At 44.2% G+C, this 16,497-nt stretch overlaps 1 protein-coding gene across 1 annotated transcript in view; it reads left to right on the top strand.

Moving 5' to 3' along the window:
- PTH1R (parathyroid hormone 1 receptor) overlaps positions 1 to 16,497 on the top strand; it is a 105,449-nt gene that overhangs the window by 50,079 nt on the left and 38,873 nt on the right. The window contains exon 2 of the mRNA XM_042816859.1: positions 2,554 to 2,659. Coding sequence (XP_042672793.1) covers positions 2,554 to 2,659 — 106 coding nt within the window. The remainder of the gene's footprint in view (positions 1 to 2,553; positions 2,660 to 16,497) is intronic.

Here is a 16,497-nt window from a genome sequence, read left to right as displayed (position 1 = left end):
TCCAACACCCTGCTCAAACAGGGACACCTAGAATCAGCAAAAACTCAAACGTTTCTCTCTGTACTCATATCAGCCCAGATTCAGTTCCAAGCCCTGTTCTAGCTTTTCTACTCTTCTCTGGGCACAGTGCTTGGTGCTTCAGCTTTGCTTCTGGGAAATAAAATTTATTTTCTGTGCCTGGCCTGGAGACCATACATCCTGCTGGCAGGAGCTGCCCCCTCACAAAGAATGGCTGAAGGAGTCTCAGGGTGAAGCACAGAAGGGATGAATTATTTGAAATGCCTGAGGTCACACTCTGCTCCATTCAGCCACTATAAATCCAGACTAACTCCTCTGGCTTTGGTGGAATCATTCAGGATTTGTGCAGCTATAAATGACAGCAGGATTTAACCCAAAGGTTTTATGTTTCCAATGAAAGAGTTGAAATGCTGGATATTGCCTTAAATTGGAGTGGCCAAACATCTGGAAAGGGGTGGCTTTCTTTTGCATTAACATTAATGTGGTTTGACGAGGGATTTTAATGTGGATTTTTTTCCAAGAACATGAAAAACTAACTTCTGTTTTACTCAGAATCCCATTATCAGATCTAGATACCCATCTGCGTGTCTGTTACTACATCAGCTGCTCAAACATCCACTGTTCCCCTCTATAGAGAGCATGTGAACTAGAATCTGCATTTACTGCTAAGTAAACCATTATTATTATGTTCTGAAGATGGAAGTTTGGGGGGAATACAATGAAATAACATTCTTGCCCTGCTTCAGACTCTAGGCAGACTCTACAACCTGTCTACAGGTTTCTTTCTCATCCGCAATTCACTTCTTCTCTTTCTTGTGTTTTCCTTTGCCTGCTTGTACTTTGGACCTGCTCAATCCATCAGGATATGGAGTGCTGCCATAAGTTTTAGCATTACAGATGTACAGTGGTGCCAATCTCACCAGCAGCCAATATAAGTTTATATATTAAAAAACAAACAAACAAACAAAACAACAGTTTATTTCTATAACACAATACAGGAGCCCTTCTTGATTACATTACACTATCACAAGTTACTGCTAAGTTTTATGTAAATCCAGAGGAACATAACTGCTGCTCCTATTGCTTTCATAGTCTAATCAAAGCAGACTAATGTTAGGGAAATGGAGGCGGTGAGGGGAGCAGTGATTTTATCCAACTTACTACATCACTTTCTTCTTTCAGTCCAGTACCTCAGCCACCAGCTGCCTCTCGGGGGCACCGTATGTGGATCTTTCATTCTTTAAATTAGCTTTTGAGGTGATTTTGTGGATCCTAGCCCCAATATCCCAGAGACTCTTCTGCTGTATGTGACAGAAAAGCACGGTTGACCCAAACCTGAAAGATCTCACAAGTATCTGTTCAATAGGAAGGCATGCTAGTGGGTAGATACCATCCACAGTTGTCCTTACTCACTGCAGATCATAGAACACCTAAAGGGTAAGGTGGGTATAGAATGGCTTGGGTTGGAAGAGACCTCAAAGATCACCCAGCTCCAACCCCCTGCCATGGGCTGGTTGGCACCGACTGGATCAGGTTGCCCAGGGCCCCATCCAACCTGGCCTTGAGCATCTCTAGGGAGGGGGAATCCACAACCACTCCAGGCAGCAGTGCCAGTGCCTCATCACTTTCTGAGTATAGAATTTTTTCCCAGTGAAAGCAGCCGTGTTGTATTAGGTCAAAACTCTACATGCTATAACAACCAAAGGACCTGTAGGTCCAGCCTGCTCAATACTTTCAGAAGGCAGCCTTGCCTAGTGGGAATGCACCATCTTCATGATGCAGAATGGGTTTTCATAACCAGCAAGTGCCTTGGAGGGCCTTGTACATCTTGTATCAGCAAGTAGTTTCTGGGGTAAAGAATTCTGCCTGTACCCCTTCCTCATTATTGTAGCTTGACCTCTGGAGGATGATGTTCCTCAGTCTTTACAGACAGATGCTGTCAGCTCATTAACTCCTCTAACGATGTTGATAGAACCTGATGCCTCGTGGCTGAAGGCCTGAATGAGAAGTTGGAAACTGATGCCAAGCTGTGATTGTTAAAGGGAGAAGCCTTTGATGATTTAACCCTTGACAGTGTTATCCAAGAGGTTGATGTCAGGAAGCACAGCATTGCTTTGCCATTCTCTAAGTGCTATATTTAACTATACTTCTATGTCTCCAAAAGACCAGTGTTTAAAAAATGCTGCGCCAATATTATTTATGCTTTTTTCCCTTGGGGAATAGCCTCATCTCTCCTAGCTGAGGTATGCTACCCAAGAAATCTCTCCCTTCCTGGGTACATGCATGTTCTAGATATAAGCAATTGGAACGTACACTTCCTTTGCCATGTGCACAGGTGTTTCCATGTGGCATCTTGCAGAAGCTGTTGCTTGGGACACCAATTGCTGAAATAAGATGGGAAGAGCAAGGCTGGTAGAGAAAACTGATTATGCAATGGAGATTTTGCATTCAGATCACACTTGCATTATCTCGGTAGTTTGTGTCCTGCTGCTCTTCCATGCTGAGGTTTAACCTCATTTCTTCCCATCGCTGCAGGTGGATGCTGATGATGTCATCACCAAAGAGGAGCAGATCTTTCTACTGCTAAAAGCCAAGGCCAAGTGCGAGCGACACCTGAAAGCCAAGGTGCCCAAGGTGCATGGTGAGTGTTCCCACAGCAAATCAGACTGCATGGCTGGGACAATCCCAACCCTTCCCCTCAACCCTGCAATGCTTAGGTTGGAGCATGTGAGTGAGGCAGCCCAAGAAACTGCTTTTTGAGTTAGATTATATAGCACAATATATTGGAAACTCAAGGGGTCTGAAGGGTGCAAGAATTACACTCATGGCTTTACAGCCCTTATTGCCATACCCAAAGCCCAAGTAACGCATGGGAGATCACACAAAAAATCCATACACCTTTCCATCTTTTGCAGCAGAACGCAGGTGTTATGGGAAGCAAAACAGCTTTCCCAAATTCCGTCTGTTTCCTTCTAGCATACTGTCTCTGCTCTCCTCATATGGGCCTGAGCTTGACTAAGCCCCTCTCATCTACTTCCTTTCTATTTGGAGCTGTAAAATTGCTACCAGATGTAGGACTGGAGGGAGAAGAAACTCTCATGAGGGCAGCAAAATAATCATCCCTCATTGACTTCTTTCATCAGTCTCACATGTGTTAATTATTGGCACCAGGGCTGTATATATTGAGGCATCTTGCACCCACCCAGGGAGATCTGGGTGGGCATCCTGTCCCTTCTGCAACTGTATGTGAGAAAGAGGGCAAGCAAGATTGCCTCTCACCTTCACCCTTGCATCTTAGAGATCCCTATTCCTACTGGCAGGAGTACTCGGAGACTGCATTACCAGGTTAGGAAAAGCTTCTTAGAGTCAGCTGTGACTTTGGAGTAGGTGTGCCTGCCCTCCTGGTGTCCCTATCCTGCTGGAAATCACAGAAAAGAGTTGTAAAAACCCCACCTTTCATTTTATTCCAGACCTCCAACTTCACATCAGCCAAAACCTCAAGCCACATCCTCTGTACTTCTTTGTCCTGTTCACCCAGTGCCCAATTAGTGCCTCATTAAAGACCATATGTGCAAAGGCATTTCCTTCTGTTATAGTTTAGACCACCTGCCTACCTTGGAATCTGGTGCTATCTACCAGCTGGTCTTGATCTCACACCTTATTTTCTAACCTTTCTGTATGAGACAATCAGTATTTTGCACTGACCTCTCTTAACTGGCAGCAGCAGTGTTAGTAGGGCTGTGGAGGCAGTGACTGTGTCTAACCAAGAAGCAGACATTGGGCTCTTTACCACAGTCACTTTGTTAGAGCAAAGGAATGAAATGATAGAGATTGGTTGTGTTTTAAGGTCTGACTCCTCAACTGCAAGGCTCTTTCTTCCTTTGGTTGTGGCAGAGAGGAAGCTAATCCTCTGTCATTCAGATATCACATGGATCCATACTGAGTCCTGGCCTTGGAAAAAGCTGTCTTGAGCTGCCCAAGTAATAAATCTGTCTGCTGCTTCATCTTCTGTAGAAAAATCTCTGCTCAATCCCACATAGCATAGTCAAAAGGAGGAATAATTATCTTGATTGATACACTACAGCAGTACAGTCAAGGCTGTAAAGAGTCAGTGCGATTATCAGCAATAGATAGTCGGATCAAACTCATTTCCAAGGGATTCCCCAATCCAAAGGCACAATTAATCCTTCTTTGGCCTTTCCTAAGAGATGTAAAATACTGTTTAGAAAAAAATCCCTCCATTGGCAGTACCTGTGTGACTCCTCAGCACTCAGCAATTCAGAGCATCTCTGATTTGGTCAGAGACAGAGGGTTATGCAATTTGGAAAAGAGCTAACCACTCAGCAGAAGAGCTGCCATCCAGATATCTTTGGCAGCCCTGTGCACATGAGATAATAGTCCTGTAAGGTATTTGTGAACAGACTAACTCAAACTCTGTTCTGTGGTTTGCCCACCCCTACATGCTCCAGGAGTCTTAAGTTGCTTTAGACTCTCTCAGGGGCTGAGGAGTAATAGAACAAAAGAGGGCAATCTGCATAATCGCATCTCTTGGCTAAGGCTTATATGCCTAGTCTTTGCACAAAAGCTTCATAACTCAATGTGAAAAGTGGTTAGGTCCAGTCCCATCATCCTTTGATATGGAAACTGGGGTCTGGTTTCTATTTGTGCTAATCACCCAGGGACATATGAAGCTGTGCTCTTCTCAGCCATATGGAGGACTTAATCCCATTGCTTCTTCCCTCAGCACAAATGGAAAAAGGAAATAAATCTGGGAAGGGCAACACAATTCTCAGAATTAATATGCACCAATCCCCTACATACAGAATTGGGGCATAATTGTTGTGACTTGGTGCACAATAAATCCTGAGTGACCACTCCAGGCCTTCAGCCAATGTTTCTATGCCCGTGAATCAAAAACTGTTGCCATAAGAGAACATTATGAATTTTAGCCAAAGTGGTCAAAGTGATGGTGATGGCATATAGAAGAGGAAAACTACTGATGAACTTGAACATCCAATCTCCTTCTAGAGTTAGTGGATGGAGGAGGGCATCTTTTGATAACATCTGAGTCCTAAATGTCTCTGGAAACTGATCACAGATTAAACACACAATTGCTATTTAGATGAACTACCTAACAGCTAGGATACAGTGTTATGTGCTTACTGATGATGGTGTGATCACTAAGAAGGTACCCAGAACTGAAATAGTTTGCTTGAGTGGTGGTGGGGGTGGGTTCTCTATCTTTAGAGGTGTTCAAGAGTTGGGTAGGCAAAGCCATGGTTGACCTAACTTTGGGTTGGTTTTAAGACTGAAGGTTGGACAAGAGATGTTAAGAGGTCCCTTCCAACAAGCATTTCTGTTAATCCAATCCAGGTGATTTAGAGTTGCAAGATAGGGATACTGAGGCTTTTGTAGACATTGCATCTTCCCTGTAGCCTTTGAGGCTCAGGTATCAAGGATCGGTGATTACAGTACAGTAGATGTTGACTAGTTTATCTGTTTTGAGTGTCATAAGGAAGGCACATCACACAGTTGTCAAAGGATGAGACTTCTTCAGTCTTCCTTATTTAGTTGTTTGTTACTGCCTGGTATATGAAAGGTGAAAAAGGAAACTGAAATCTCTTCCATTAGTTCTACTTCACTCTATCTAAAAGTATCAAAAAACCACTAGAGCAAGAGCTGGGACTAAGCTGCCCAGCTCTAATCTTCTTGCACAGCCAATATTACTCCAGGAGCACTGCAGCAGCCTTCAGCTGTGGGACAGCCCAGCAGAGAGCCCAGTGGTGTAGGATGTTTGGGAAAGGAGAGAGTTCCAGCATAAAACCCCTGGCCGAGGTCAACGAGCAGCAGTTCAGGACTTGAGAGTCCCATCTCTCCAGGGAAGCTCTTAACCACAAAGGTTACAGGAAATGAGGCCTTTGACCCTATGGCTGTTTTAGAGCTACTTTGCACTAGATACTCACTCAAGCTCTGTGCCAAGACTGCTGTGCAGCCTGAGGGCTGCCTCTCATATTTCCGCTGTGGAGTTCTGTCTGCCCCCCTCTGCATCCAGTGTTACAGCTTTCAGAACAGCATCAGAAGAGGATCTTGAGATAAGTAAGCATCCATTGCCATCTGCATGCAGGGATGCCTCCCTCTTGCAGCTCTCTAAACTGTGGGATGCACACTTCTGCAGACAGCTCCTGCTTTCCCAAAGCACTCCTTGAGGGCTTCTTCCCGCAGATCTGATCTCACTAACACTCCAAGAACATACCTATGTTTGAACTAGACTGAATGCAGCGTTGTTCTGTTCTGCCAGCTCAAAGGCAGCCAGAATAGCTTACCTGGGAGATTTCAGGAGGCAGCAGTAATATCGCACCTCTCAGACAAGGAGAAGATGGAGTCCCAGGGACTCCTGACTGTGTGTTGCATCTTATCCGGTCCCGGAGGGCACCTCTGTACCTAAGAGAAGGAGTGAGTTCAACATACATCTATGTTCTTGATAATACAGTTTAGCCAAGAAGCAGAAATGGACGGTGGTAACAGGACCCATGTGCAGAGATCGATTTTCTTAGCACATTAAATCATTAATTTGCTATTTCAGATTCTCCTTAGCATGCAAGTTTGGGCAGGACCAAGTGGGGCAACTGGTGAGCTTGAGAAAGAGCCTTTTTGGAGGAAGTTTGTTTTTTCAGCTGAATCAGCTTCCTCATACAGCCACATAAAAAAGAGGATCATCATAGAGAGAGGAACAGGAATGGAAGGTATTGGGGTAAGCATTGAGCATTGCCTGCTAAACATCAAACATTTTGGAAACCCAAGGCAATTTATCCCTTGTTGCCCCCTCTAATTCCACCTACGTAGCTTAATTGCACATCTAGGGGTGTATGCATCCACTCTCTGCTATCATGGTGTTCCATGGATGCTTGGCCATCCCTCTTCAAAAGCTTGGCTATCCCTTGCCAGATACCACCTGGCAGATGGCTACTTGAATTCTGCCTCTGCTTGGGTGCAATGGCAGCACAGTGACATTATTTGCTCCTCTCTGTAATAGGCAATGATCTGTATTTTTGGAAGCAGTGAGTGAATCTGGGACACCTTGATTTTTTTTTTTATTTCTTAATTTCTACATTTTTAGATAGAACAAAATATCACGTAAGCTGGCATAAAAGCTTGGTAGGGCTGCTGTCCTCATTCTTGGGAGCTGACGCACAGGGATATTCAACGCCTCACCTCCGATCTCAAAGGAGAGTCTGTGGCAGAGCCAAGGTTTGGATTCTCATCTCCTTACTCTTCAGCCAGGGCACAAACCACAAACCACATTTCCTTTTGTCCTGGAATTCAAGGTGAGGCTCCAAGGATTCGAATCCAGGTGGACAGAAAGTAATGAAAGTCTTTGGACGTATCCCACTTGACTGAAACTCAAAACTCTCATCATCATGCTCGCTTTAAAGCCTTTGGTTTTGTTTTGGAATGAGGAAAACACATTTGAAATTTCCTGCAGTGCAATGGGTACCTGGATTCTCCTCCTTTTTTCCCCGTCACATTGCTGAGTGTATTTTTCAGGCCAGCTCTTTGCCTGGTGTGAGCTGGCAGATTCCCATTCAGTTCAGTGAGGGCACTGATTTGTCTCAGATTCATTGCTTTCAGCCATCGTTCAGCACTTTTTTTTCCCCCACACTAATGTTCATTCAGAATAATGTGATATATCAGAATTACAGTGAGATCTGTGGGTCTTAAGAGGTGAGAGGGTAGTCCAGATCAGCTCAGAATCAAACTCCGGTGCTGATATTTGCTGGTCCCTTTTTCTCCTTGCAGCTTTGCACTCTTCACATGTTTGCCTGTTAATCACAGGTTAGAAATATTCTTCACACTTCAGTGTGAGTGAAGAAGACCATTTGCAGGAGGGACCTGCAAGTCCAGAACCACTGGATGAGATTGAGGAGCAAGTTTCTGTGCAACACTCTTCCAGTTTGGGCTTGAATTTGGGCTGAGATACACACCAGCACAAGCTCTTTGACTGGAAAATGTGATCCTGCCTGTGCATAGACTTCATTAGCTCTTCTTCAGTAAGCAGCAAGCTTAGAGAGATAAGCATCTCAAGTCAAGCTGTGTTGTCTTCTGGAAGCAGGCAGTTAGCAAGGTAGTTAGCAGGTGCCATGTGCCTTGTGCTGCAGTGCCAAATGGCAGCAGCTTCCAGGTCCTTATTGAAGTTGTCCCTGTCAGCCTACATTTACAGATCTGGCTAACGTTGGTTTAATCTTTGTCTCAGAGCTGATTCCACGTAGCTCCAGCTACCAAAAATGCCTGTAAAACCTGGCTAGTATGCCTAAAACTTGAACAAATCATTGTGGGGGAAAAAAAGGAAGAGGCTAACAGGTGCATGAAGGATAGTTGTGTTCACTTTCTTATAAACATGGGAAGGAGATGTTTATTGGAAGGAGACATCCAAAGGCTTCCAGCCTTTGGAAGTTCAACATCTGTCTTAATTTTAACTTTTCTCTGATCCTTGGCCCATGCCCTGATAAACTGACCAGGCAAATCTGTTGGGTGGAGTATTCAAATACATTATCTGCAATGTCTTGCTCAGTTGAAAGAAGATGGATGCAATTTAACAACATACATGCCTAAGTCCCATTTTGACAGTGGTAGGGGCTTCACAAATCTTATTATGAGAAGCAGCTGAGGGAATTGGGAATGGTTTTAAATTGAGGGAGGGAAGATTTAGGTTGGGTGTCAGGGGGAAGTTCTTCACAGAGAGAGTGGTGAGGTGCTGGAACAGCTGCCCAGAGAGGCTGTGGATGCCTCATCCCTGGAGGTGTTCAAGGCCAGACTGGATGGGGCCCTGGGCAGCCTGGGCTGGTATTAAATGGGGAGGTTGGTGGCCCTGCATGCGGCAGGGGGGTTGAAAATTCATGATCCTTGGGGTCCCTTCCAACCCTGGCCATTCTGTGATTCTGTGAATTGGGATGGCTCAGTCTGGAGGAATTCCATGGAGAGGGGGAGACTTTATTAGATTCTACATTTATCTGGAAGGAGGTTATAGTGAGGTGGGAGTCAGCCTCTTCTCCCGGGTAACAGTGATAGGACTACAGGAGATAGCCCCATGTTGCACCAGGAGAGGTTCAGGTTGGATATTAGGAGAATTTTACTCTCCAAAAGAGTGGTGATACATAGGCACAGGCTGCCCAGGGAAGTGATGGAGTCACTTTCCCTGTTGGTGTTCAAGAACCAAGGAGACGTGGCACTGAGGGATGTGGTCAGTGTGCATGGTGGGGTGGGTTGGTGATCTCAGAGGTCTTTTCCAACCTTAATGATTCTGTGATTCCATGGTTCTAAGGGGCATCAGGGTGCAGCATAGACTCATCAAGCATTTCTGGAGAGCAGAGACATGTGTCTGTTCTGCCTGGTATTACTAGCAGATTAGATAGTCCATAAGAAAAACCTAGCAAACAAATTTATATATATATATATACACAGTTTGTAAAAACTCCAAATTCTCTTTTTTGTCCCCTAAAAATGTTACTTTTCATTAGTTTTAAAGTTGCTAGGAGAGGATTGAGACCCCTGTGTCCTCCTGACACAGACCTCATAGACAGTGCTGCTTTCTCCAGGTTAACCACCAGGTACATCTCTGAGCCTCAGGACTTGCCATGGGCTCCAACCCACACGGAGTGGGGCTGACATGGGTACAGCCCCCTGTGGTGCTTTCTCACATCTCTCTTTCAGGATATGTTCCTCATCTGCTGCTTTTAGCTAATGTACTGAGGGAAAGATGCTCAAAAATTTAAATAAATAATAATTAAAAAAAAAAAGAAAAGAAACTAAACAACACACACGCACACAAAAAAGGAAAAACCTCTGTCCCCACAAGCATTTGGCTTCCTTTCTTCTTTTCTCTCATTTTTTCTCCTTTTTTTTTTTCTTTCTTTAAATATAGTCTCTAGATGAAAGACTTTCAGAAAGAACAGGAAACCCTAAAATTTCTCGTCTACGTACATAAATATTAGATTTCAGCCATGGTGGGCAGCCTGATGCCACCCCAAAGTTAAACCTGGAAGGGGATGAAGTGAAATTCCCAGCCATAAGCCATCAGACCTGATTTTTTTTCTTTCGCCTGTGAATTAAAAGCCTGTCTTTCCCTGGTTTGGAAAAGGAGATGGGACATTTTGTGGGGCAGGAGAGATTTTTACACAAACCTGTTATTAGTGAAGGCCATCGGCAGTCTTTTCTCAGAGTCTTAGGTGTGTTGCAGCTTGCCTCAAAATGGTTGTGTTTTTTTTCCATTCTATTTTTTTTTTTTTTTCTTTTTAATAAACAAACCTATTTGCTAGGGAGAGGGGTTATTTTTAGTTGAGAAGCCATGTGTTTCCACCCAAGGTATGTGGGCTGCCCACCTGAGTTTATTGCTCCATTGTCCCTAAAGGACCTGTATGCAAGCCTAGGCAATCTCTCGGCTTGAAGAAGCAATTCCTGCTCTGTGTTTTCTATCCAGAGGCCCAGCACCACCATCCCTTGGTCATCCATCCTGCCAGGCTGTCCTCAGAGGTAGGGAGTATCCTCAGGTGGCCTTGAAGTCAAAGGGCACAAATGCGTTCAGGATTTTCCCTGAACATCCCAGCTCACTGTAAACTCCATACCTTCTCCTATTCTTTCTAGCCTCTCCCTGTTTGTACAAAACCTGTGAGGGTTTATCTCCTAAAGCTTTCCAGTTCTACTGAGAAATGTGTTCTAAGCAGTAATTGGTCTTTTGGTGCAAAGAAGGAACAGGTCTTAGGGGTAACAATAGGTGTAAATGGTTCATGTATGTATGAAGAAAGGGTAAATGACAGTACATACAGCTGCATTGAAATACTTGTTGCCGTGCTAATTTCTACATTTATATTTAATGATTTCTGACCAGTGCTATAAGCTCTTGGAAGGAGATCTGGAGGGTTTTGGAAGAGCTGGATTCCACAGAATGAGGACAGGAGGATGCTTTGGATGAGCCCAGCCAGTACTGTATGTTGGGTGTTGCCACATGGGATGCTGAAGATTCATCTGTTGGGTTGTGGGGGGACAGGTAACATGTGAAATGAGCTAGTGATGTCATGGTGGCCAACACTCTGCAACTGTGTCCCGTTAGCACTTTGAACTTCGTGGCTTTCCCATTCTGCCTTATTGTGACAAGGAGCAACACCCAGCCCCGTGTGTCCTTCCCCTCTTAAGTCCAGTTCTTCCAGCACTGAGCATTCAAGGGTTATTCTGCTCATTAAATGCCAGTGCACAGACCACCGAATGTCTCTGAGTAACAGCACGCAGGACCTCCACCCACACATCCCATCCCACTCCTCACATTGCCCAGAACACAGAACCTATTCACAAACACAGGTCTTCGTGGATGCATGCACTGTTCCTAGCCAGCCATGCAAAAGTCCTCGGAGGCATGCAGAGCATCCTTCCCCAAAACAGATACGTGCTCCTGCTGTGTTGTGCTGCAGAGGCAATGTCACCAGACACCCCTTTCTGCATACATTCCCACCCACAGATCTATATGATCCATGCTCTGACAGCCAGCTATGAAATAAATCTGCAGCACCAAACACCCTCACAAACTGGCCATCCAGCCCTCCCTTTCTCTCACTCCTGTCCTAAAATGCTGGGTCATTTTTTTGGTTGCTCCTCCCTGCCTTTTTACAATCCACCAAATGTCCTTCCCGTAATAGAGCGACCACAATTGCACACCGTATTCCAAATGTGGTCTCCCTGATGCCTCGCATGATGCCAGAATAACTTGGGCTGATTTATAATTCCATACCCCTAGATAAACACCTCAAGACCATGTTTGCATTTACCCAGCTGCCAAGCAGCTTCACAGATGGTTTTAATGTGTTCTCTGCATGCTTGTGCCACTTGCATAGAGATCAGAACTGAGAGTCGGGGGGAAAGAAACCAAAGGAGGAAAGGGAAACAGATCAGGCAGGAGAGAATAAGAGAATAGCACCCACTGCACTCTAGGAGACGAGCAGTGAGCAGGCATGGCCCCAAAATTCCTCTCCCCTCTTCTTTCCTCCACTTTATCAACCTGCAGCACACAGGGAACACAAGTCCCAGGGCAGTGACATCAAACAGCATTTACATGCACCATCCTGAATACTTTATTGGCTTGCAATAATGAAGACAATTTCTGTGCAATGAGATTTCAACCCTCAAGGAATAAGGAGAGCTTTAAGGCACATCTGTTCCAAAACTATGGTAATCTATGCAACTATAACTACTCTGTAGTACGGTGCTACTGTAAGGGAGTATTCATGACAGTCCAAGATGAATGGGTACTTTAATAGTAACCTCCAGGAACTAAACATATGCCCTGCCTGGAGGATTTTACAGTGCAGCCTTAGAAGATGAGCAAAGATGAACTGTGATAAAATGGCATGAAGAAGCGGAGAAATAAATCAGACTTTTGACTCACATCTGCTCAGTGTATTGCAATTGACAGTGTGCCCTTCACTGAGGTGCTGTGGCTTCTGCATAGTTCTACATGAGCTGATGGGTTTCCAAATGTCTTGACTTGTCAAAATGATTATTTTGTGGTGCTGTTATGGCCTCTGCAGAGTTATGACCTGAGTCCTTCCCCTGAGAAAGCAGTGAGTGAAAGCAGTTGGACTCAACGATCCATGTGGGTCCCCTCCAGCTTGTGATATTCTACAAAACTATGAAAGTAGCATTTAGCACCATCACACACCAACACACATCCCTCAGTATTTCACTGGGGACTTTGTTCCCTGAGCCCTTGGGGTTGACTTCAGCTGAGACTTTGGTCTCTCAGCCTCATGACTGAAGATTTGGATCATTTACTTTCATAGCATTCAGGATGGATGTTCTAGGCCAGTCTCCTTGGGTTTGTCTGCTGTGCTGTGACTGGCAGCAAAGGCACCCAGAGCTGCAGAAGCTATCCTCTAATGTTTGGTTTTCAATAATGCCAGTCACAATCTATGAGGTACCCAGTATGTGTTTGATAACTGCTTTAGGGGGAGAAACAAGATTTTATCATAGAATCATTTGAATTGGAAGGGATCTTTAAAGGCCAGCAAGTCCACCTGGTGTAGGGAACCTGCTTTGGCAGGGGGGTTGGACTCGATGATCTCTGGAGGTCCCTTCCAACCCCTACAATTCTGATTCTGTGATTCTGTGATTCCAACTACCCTGCAATGAACACAGATACCTCCAGCTCCGTCAGGTTCTCAGAGTTTGGTCCAGCCTAGCCTTGAATGTCTCCAGGGATGGAGCATCCTCCAGCTCTCTGGACAACCTGTGCCAATGCTTCACTACCTCCTGTACTGAGGACTCAACATCTAGATGCAGTATCTAGGTGAGGTCTCACCATGGCAGAACAGAGGGGCAAGATCGCCTCCTTCAACCTGTTGGCAACAAATCTGTGAATGTTTGGGGAAATAATCCCATTTGCACAATACTGAGATCCCATCATTTGAAATGAACAAATGTATACGTACACTTAAGAAGCATGTATTATTAGGTCCCACTTTTACCACTCAGAAAAGAGCCTGCTGTGAATAACAAGAAGTCTTGACAACATGAGTAAGATGTTCAGTGCTGGTATACATGTGAGATTTTCCAGGAAGAGCCCAGGTTAAAAGGGATTTGAAAGAATGAGGCCTCAGTTGAGCTGGATAGATGGTGTGAGAAGCAAAGTAAAAGCATCAGGAAACCGGAGGTGAGGTTTACATCAGCATAGCAGGGGAAAAAAACAGAGACTCTGCAGTGGCTTCTTCTATCTTGAGGAAGTGATGAGCTGAGTATCTCAAGATCAAGAGGTGAGAGCATAACAACCACTTACAGGAGGGGTTGGGTTGGCTTCTTTGTCCTTGGGAAGGAAAGAATAATTCAGACTGCCCTATTAATGCTCCATTTAATCTAGTGAGATGCCATCTTAAAATCACTTAGGAACGTGAAACTTTTTCTTCCTAGAGCCTCATCCTGAACAAGGCCCATCCGATGGGTAGAAGTTCTGTCTTAATTTCTTGTATGAATTTTGTCCATTGCCATTTAAAGCACTTTTCTTTATGCGTCTTCTCCCACTTATGAAGCTCATCTTCATTCATAGTGCTTACCAATAGGATGAGAAGAACCTTTCTCATTCTGTTGTCCATTTAGGTAGACCAGGCCTTTATTTTCCTCCAGGGCCACCAGCAAAATCTCCCCAACCCAACAGTCCTTCTCTTTCTTGGAAGAATTTTTTCTTTCTGTTCCTCTTCAACAAAGGAATTTACAAGCTTTTCTCCTGAGAGGCTGTTTTCTTTGACCAGTGGCAAGGACATCATAGGACCTGTGAAGCCTCTCCTAGCAAACTACTATGGGATGAAGAAGCAGAATATATTTTAGGAGACAAAGCTTCAATTCCTGCCTCCGCAGTTGACTTCTATCAACCCCACAATGATGGCTTTGCAATCCAAAAGTGCAGACAGAGGATAGAGGCTTGAATATGTATATATTAGTGGTTGAAATCTGATGAATGAAAGCATTATGCCAGGTTCTGGGGACTGGTTACAATAAGGACCCCAGGACTGCCAACCAAAACAGCTTGCCCTGTGAGCATCTCTTCTTTTTGAAACAACTGCAGAGAAAATCTACTTGTTGGATCCAGCAAGCTCTTTAGTCAAATGGTTTTGCTGAACCCATCTGAAGAGTTTAAGTTTCTTGGCTGAAGGAGAGCCCACAAACTTTCTTCAAACACGTCCAAGCCCAGTTCTGCCAGAGATGACAGAGGCCTTTCCCACCTTCCCTACCTCCATCCACAAGTGTTACAACTACGGCTCTGGATGCAGAGGAGCTTCTCCCATTGATGTACATGCCTGAGACACAAGCCATATCCTCCATTCATCTCTGCCCGAATGACTGATACGTGTCCAACATCAGATGTGGGATGTGTACCAGATTTGCTTGTTTTCTTCAAATTTATGCATTCTTTTTGGCTTACATCTTCAGTGAATTCTACCATTTCTTCCAAGGAAAGAAATGATTAATATTCCCAGTTCATTTGGAACATGCGACCTCCTGTCCCAAACCTGCCCACTTGCATTGATCTAAACAGCATATTTGAACCCTCAAACTATTTTTCACCAAAAAAAAATATGGGTTTGTCAAGAGCTTTTCAATCAGCAACAAAAAACAGGATCCCTTATGATTACCCATCCTTCTAAACAACATTGTCTCAGGAGAGACTCATTTTCAGCATGCCAAAAGCACATTGCTTGCAGGTGTTGGATTTTATTTTTTATTTTTTAAGACAGTTTAATTGAAAAAGTTGTAAAATTGATTTTCTAAAGTATAACCATAGAGAAAAACTGTCAGCTTATGGATTTTCATATTGTTTTCCTGAAACTCCTGGACATTTTTCAGATTTCTTCTTGTAATTCAATGTGGATCTGTTTTGAGAAGTGACCAGGAAAACAGCAGGAAGAAGCTGAGTTATTAGCAGTGTTAATATTTTTATAAACTAAGAAAAAATATTTGGAGGAAATACTTGGGAAAACAGAAAAACAACAAGTCTTGTTTGGATTCCAGAACAATGCCAGAACAATCTTTCTTTCCCATCGTCTATTCTACTGCTAAATGATCTCCAGACTGAACAAAGCAGAAGAAAATTGGAGAGAGATGATGCAGACTTTGGTCCAGATGGTCCCAGTTATCACACCAGTGGCCTCAAGATGGTGAAATTAGAATCACAGAATCATAAAGTCATTAAAGTTAGAGAAGATCATTGCGATCATCTAGTCCAACCATCACATTAATGGTAAAGGTGCCATGTGGCTGGGCAGACCAGAGTAGAGCCAGCAGGGCAATGGAAGAAGGAATTGATGTGGGGATGGTCTCTACAAATCATCACAAAGAAATTTACAGGGAGGGAATGATGAGAGTTTTCTTACTCTTTTATAGGATGACAAAGAGGTGGAGAAGATAGGACAAGGAGGAATGGTTTTAAACTGAGATGGGGGAGGTTTAGGTTAGATATTAGGAGGAAGTTTTTCACTCAGAGGGTGGTGAGGCACTGGAACAGGTTGCCCAAGGAGGCTGTGGATGCCCCATCCCTGCAGGCATTCAAGGCCAGGCTGGATGTGGCTCTGGGCAGCCTGGGCTGCTGGTTGGTGACCTGCACACAGCAGGGGGTTGGAACTGGATGAGCACTGTGGTCCTTTGCAACCCAGGCCATTCTATGATTCTATGAGTCTATGAGTCTATGATTCTATGATTCTATGCTTCTGTGTCACGATAGTCTATGATAATCACAACAGATTCATTTGCACTGCTTGGGAGACTCAAATGCTTTCTGAAGATTCAGTCCCATCAGACCTCTATATGGCTCAGTTCTATGGGTGAATACACAAAAGCACTGAATGATTTCAGATGCAGTGAGATGTGGCAAAGATGGTATTTTTTTTATATTAGCAGGACAGCTGATGTCTCCCCAGATTGCCCAACTGATATTGCAGCAGTCCAGAA

The sequence above is a fragment of the Centrocercus urophasianus genome, unplaced genomic scaffold, assembly GCF_019232065.1.
Source record: "Centrocercus urophasianus isolate 14NV4802_14NV808 unplaced genomic scaffold, USGS_Curo_1.0 seq_16, whole genome shotgun sequence".
Taxonomy (NCBI): domain Eukaryota; kingdom Metazoa; phylum Chordata; class Aves; order Galliformes; family Phasianidae; genus Centrocercus; species Centrocercus urophasianus.
The sequence above is the reverse complement of the archived record's forward strand: the minus strand, read 5'-3'. Positions and strand labels throughout refer to the sequence as shown.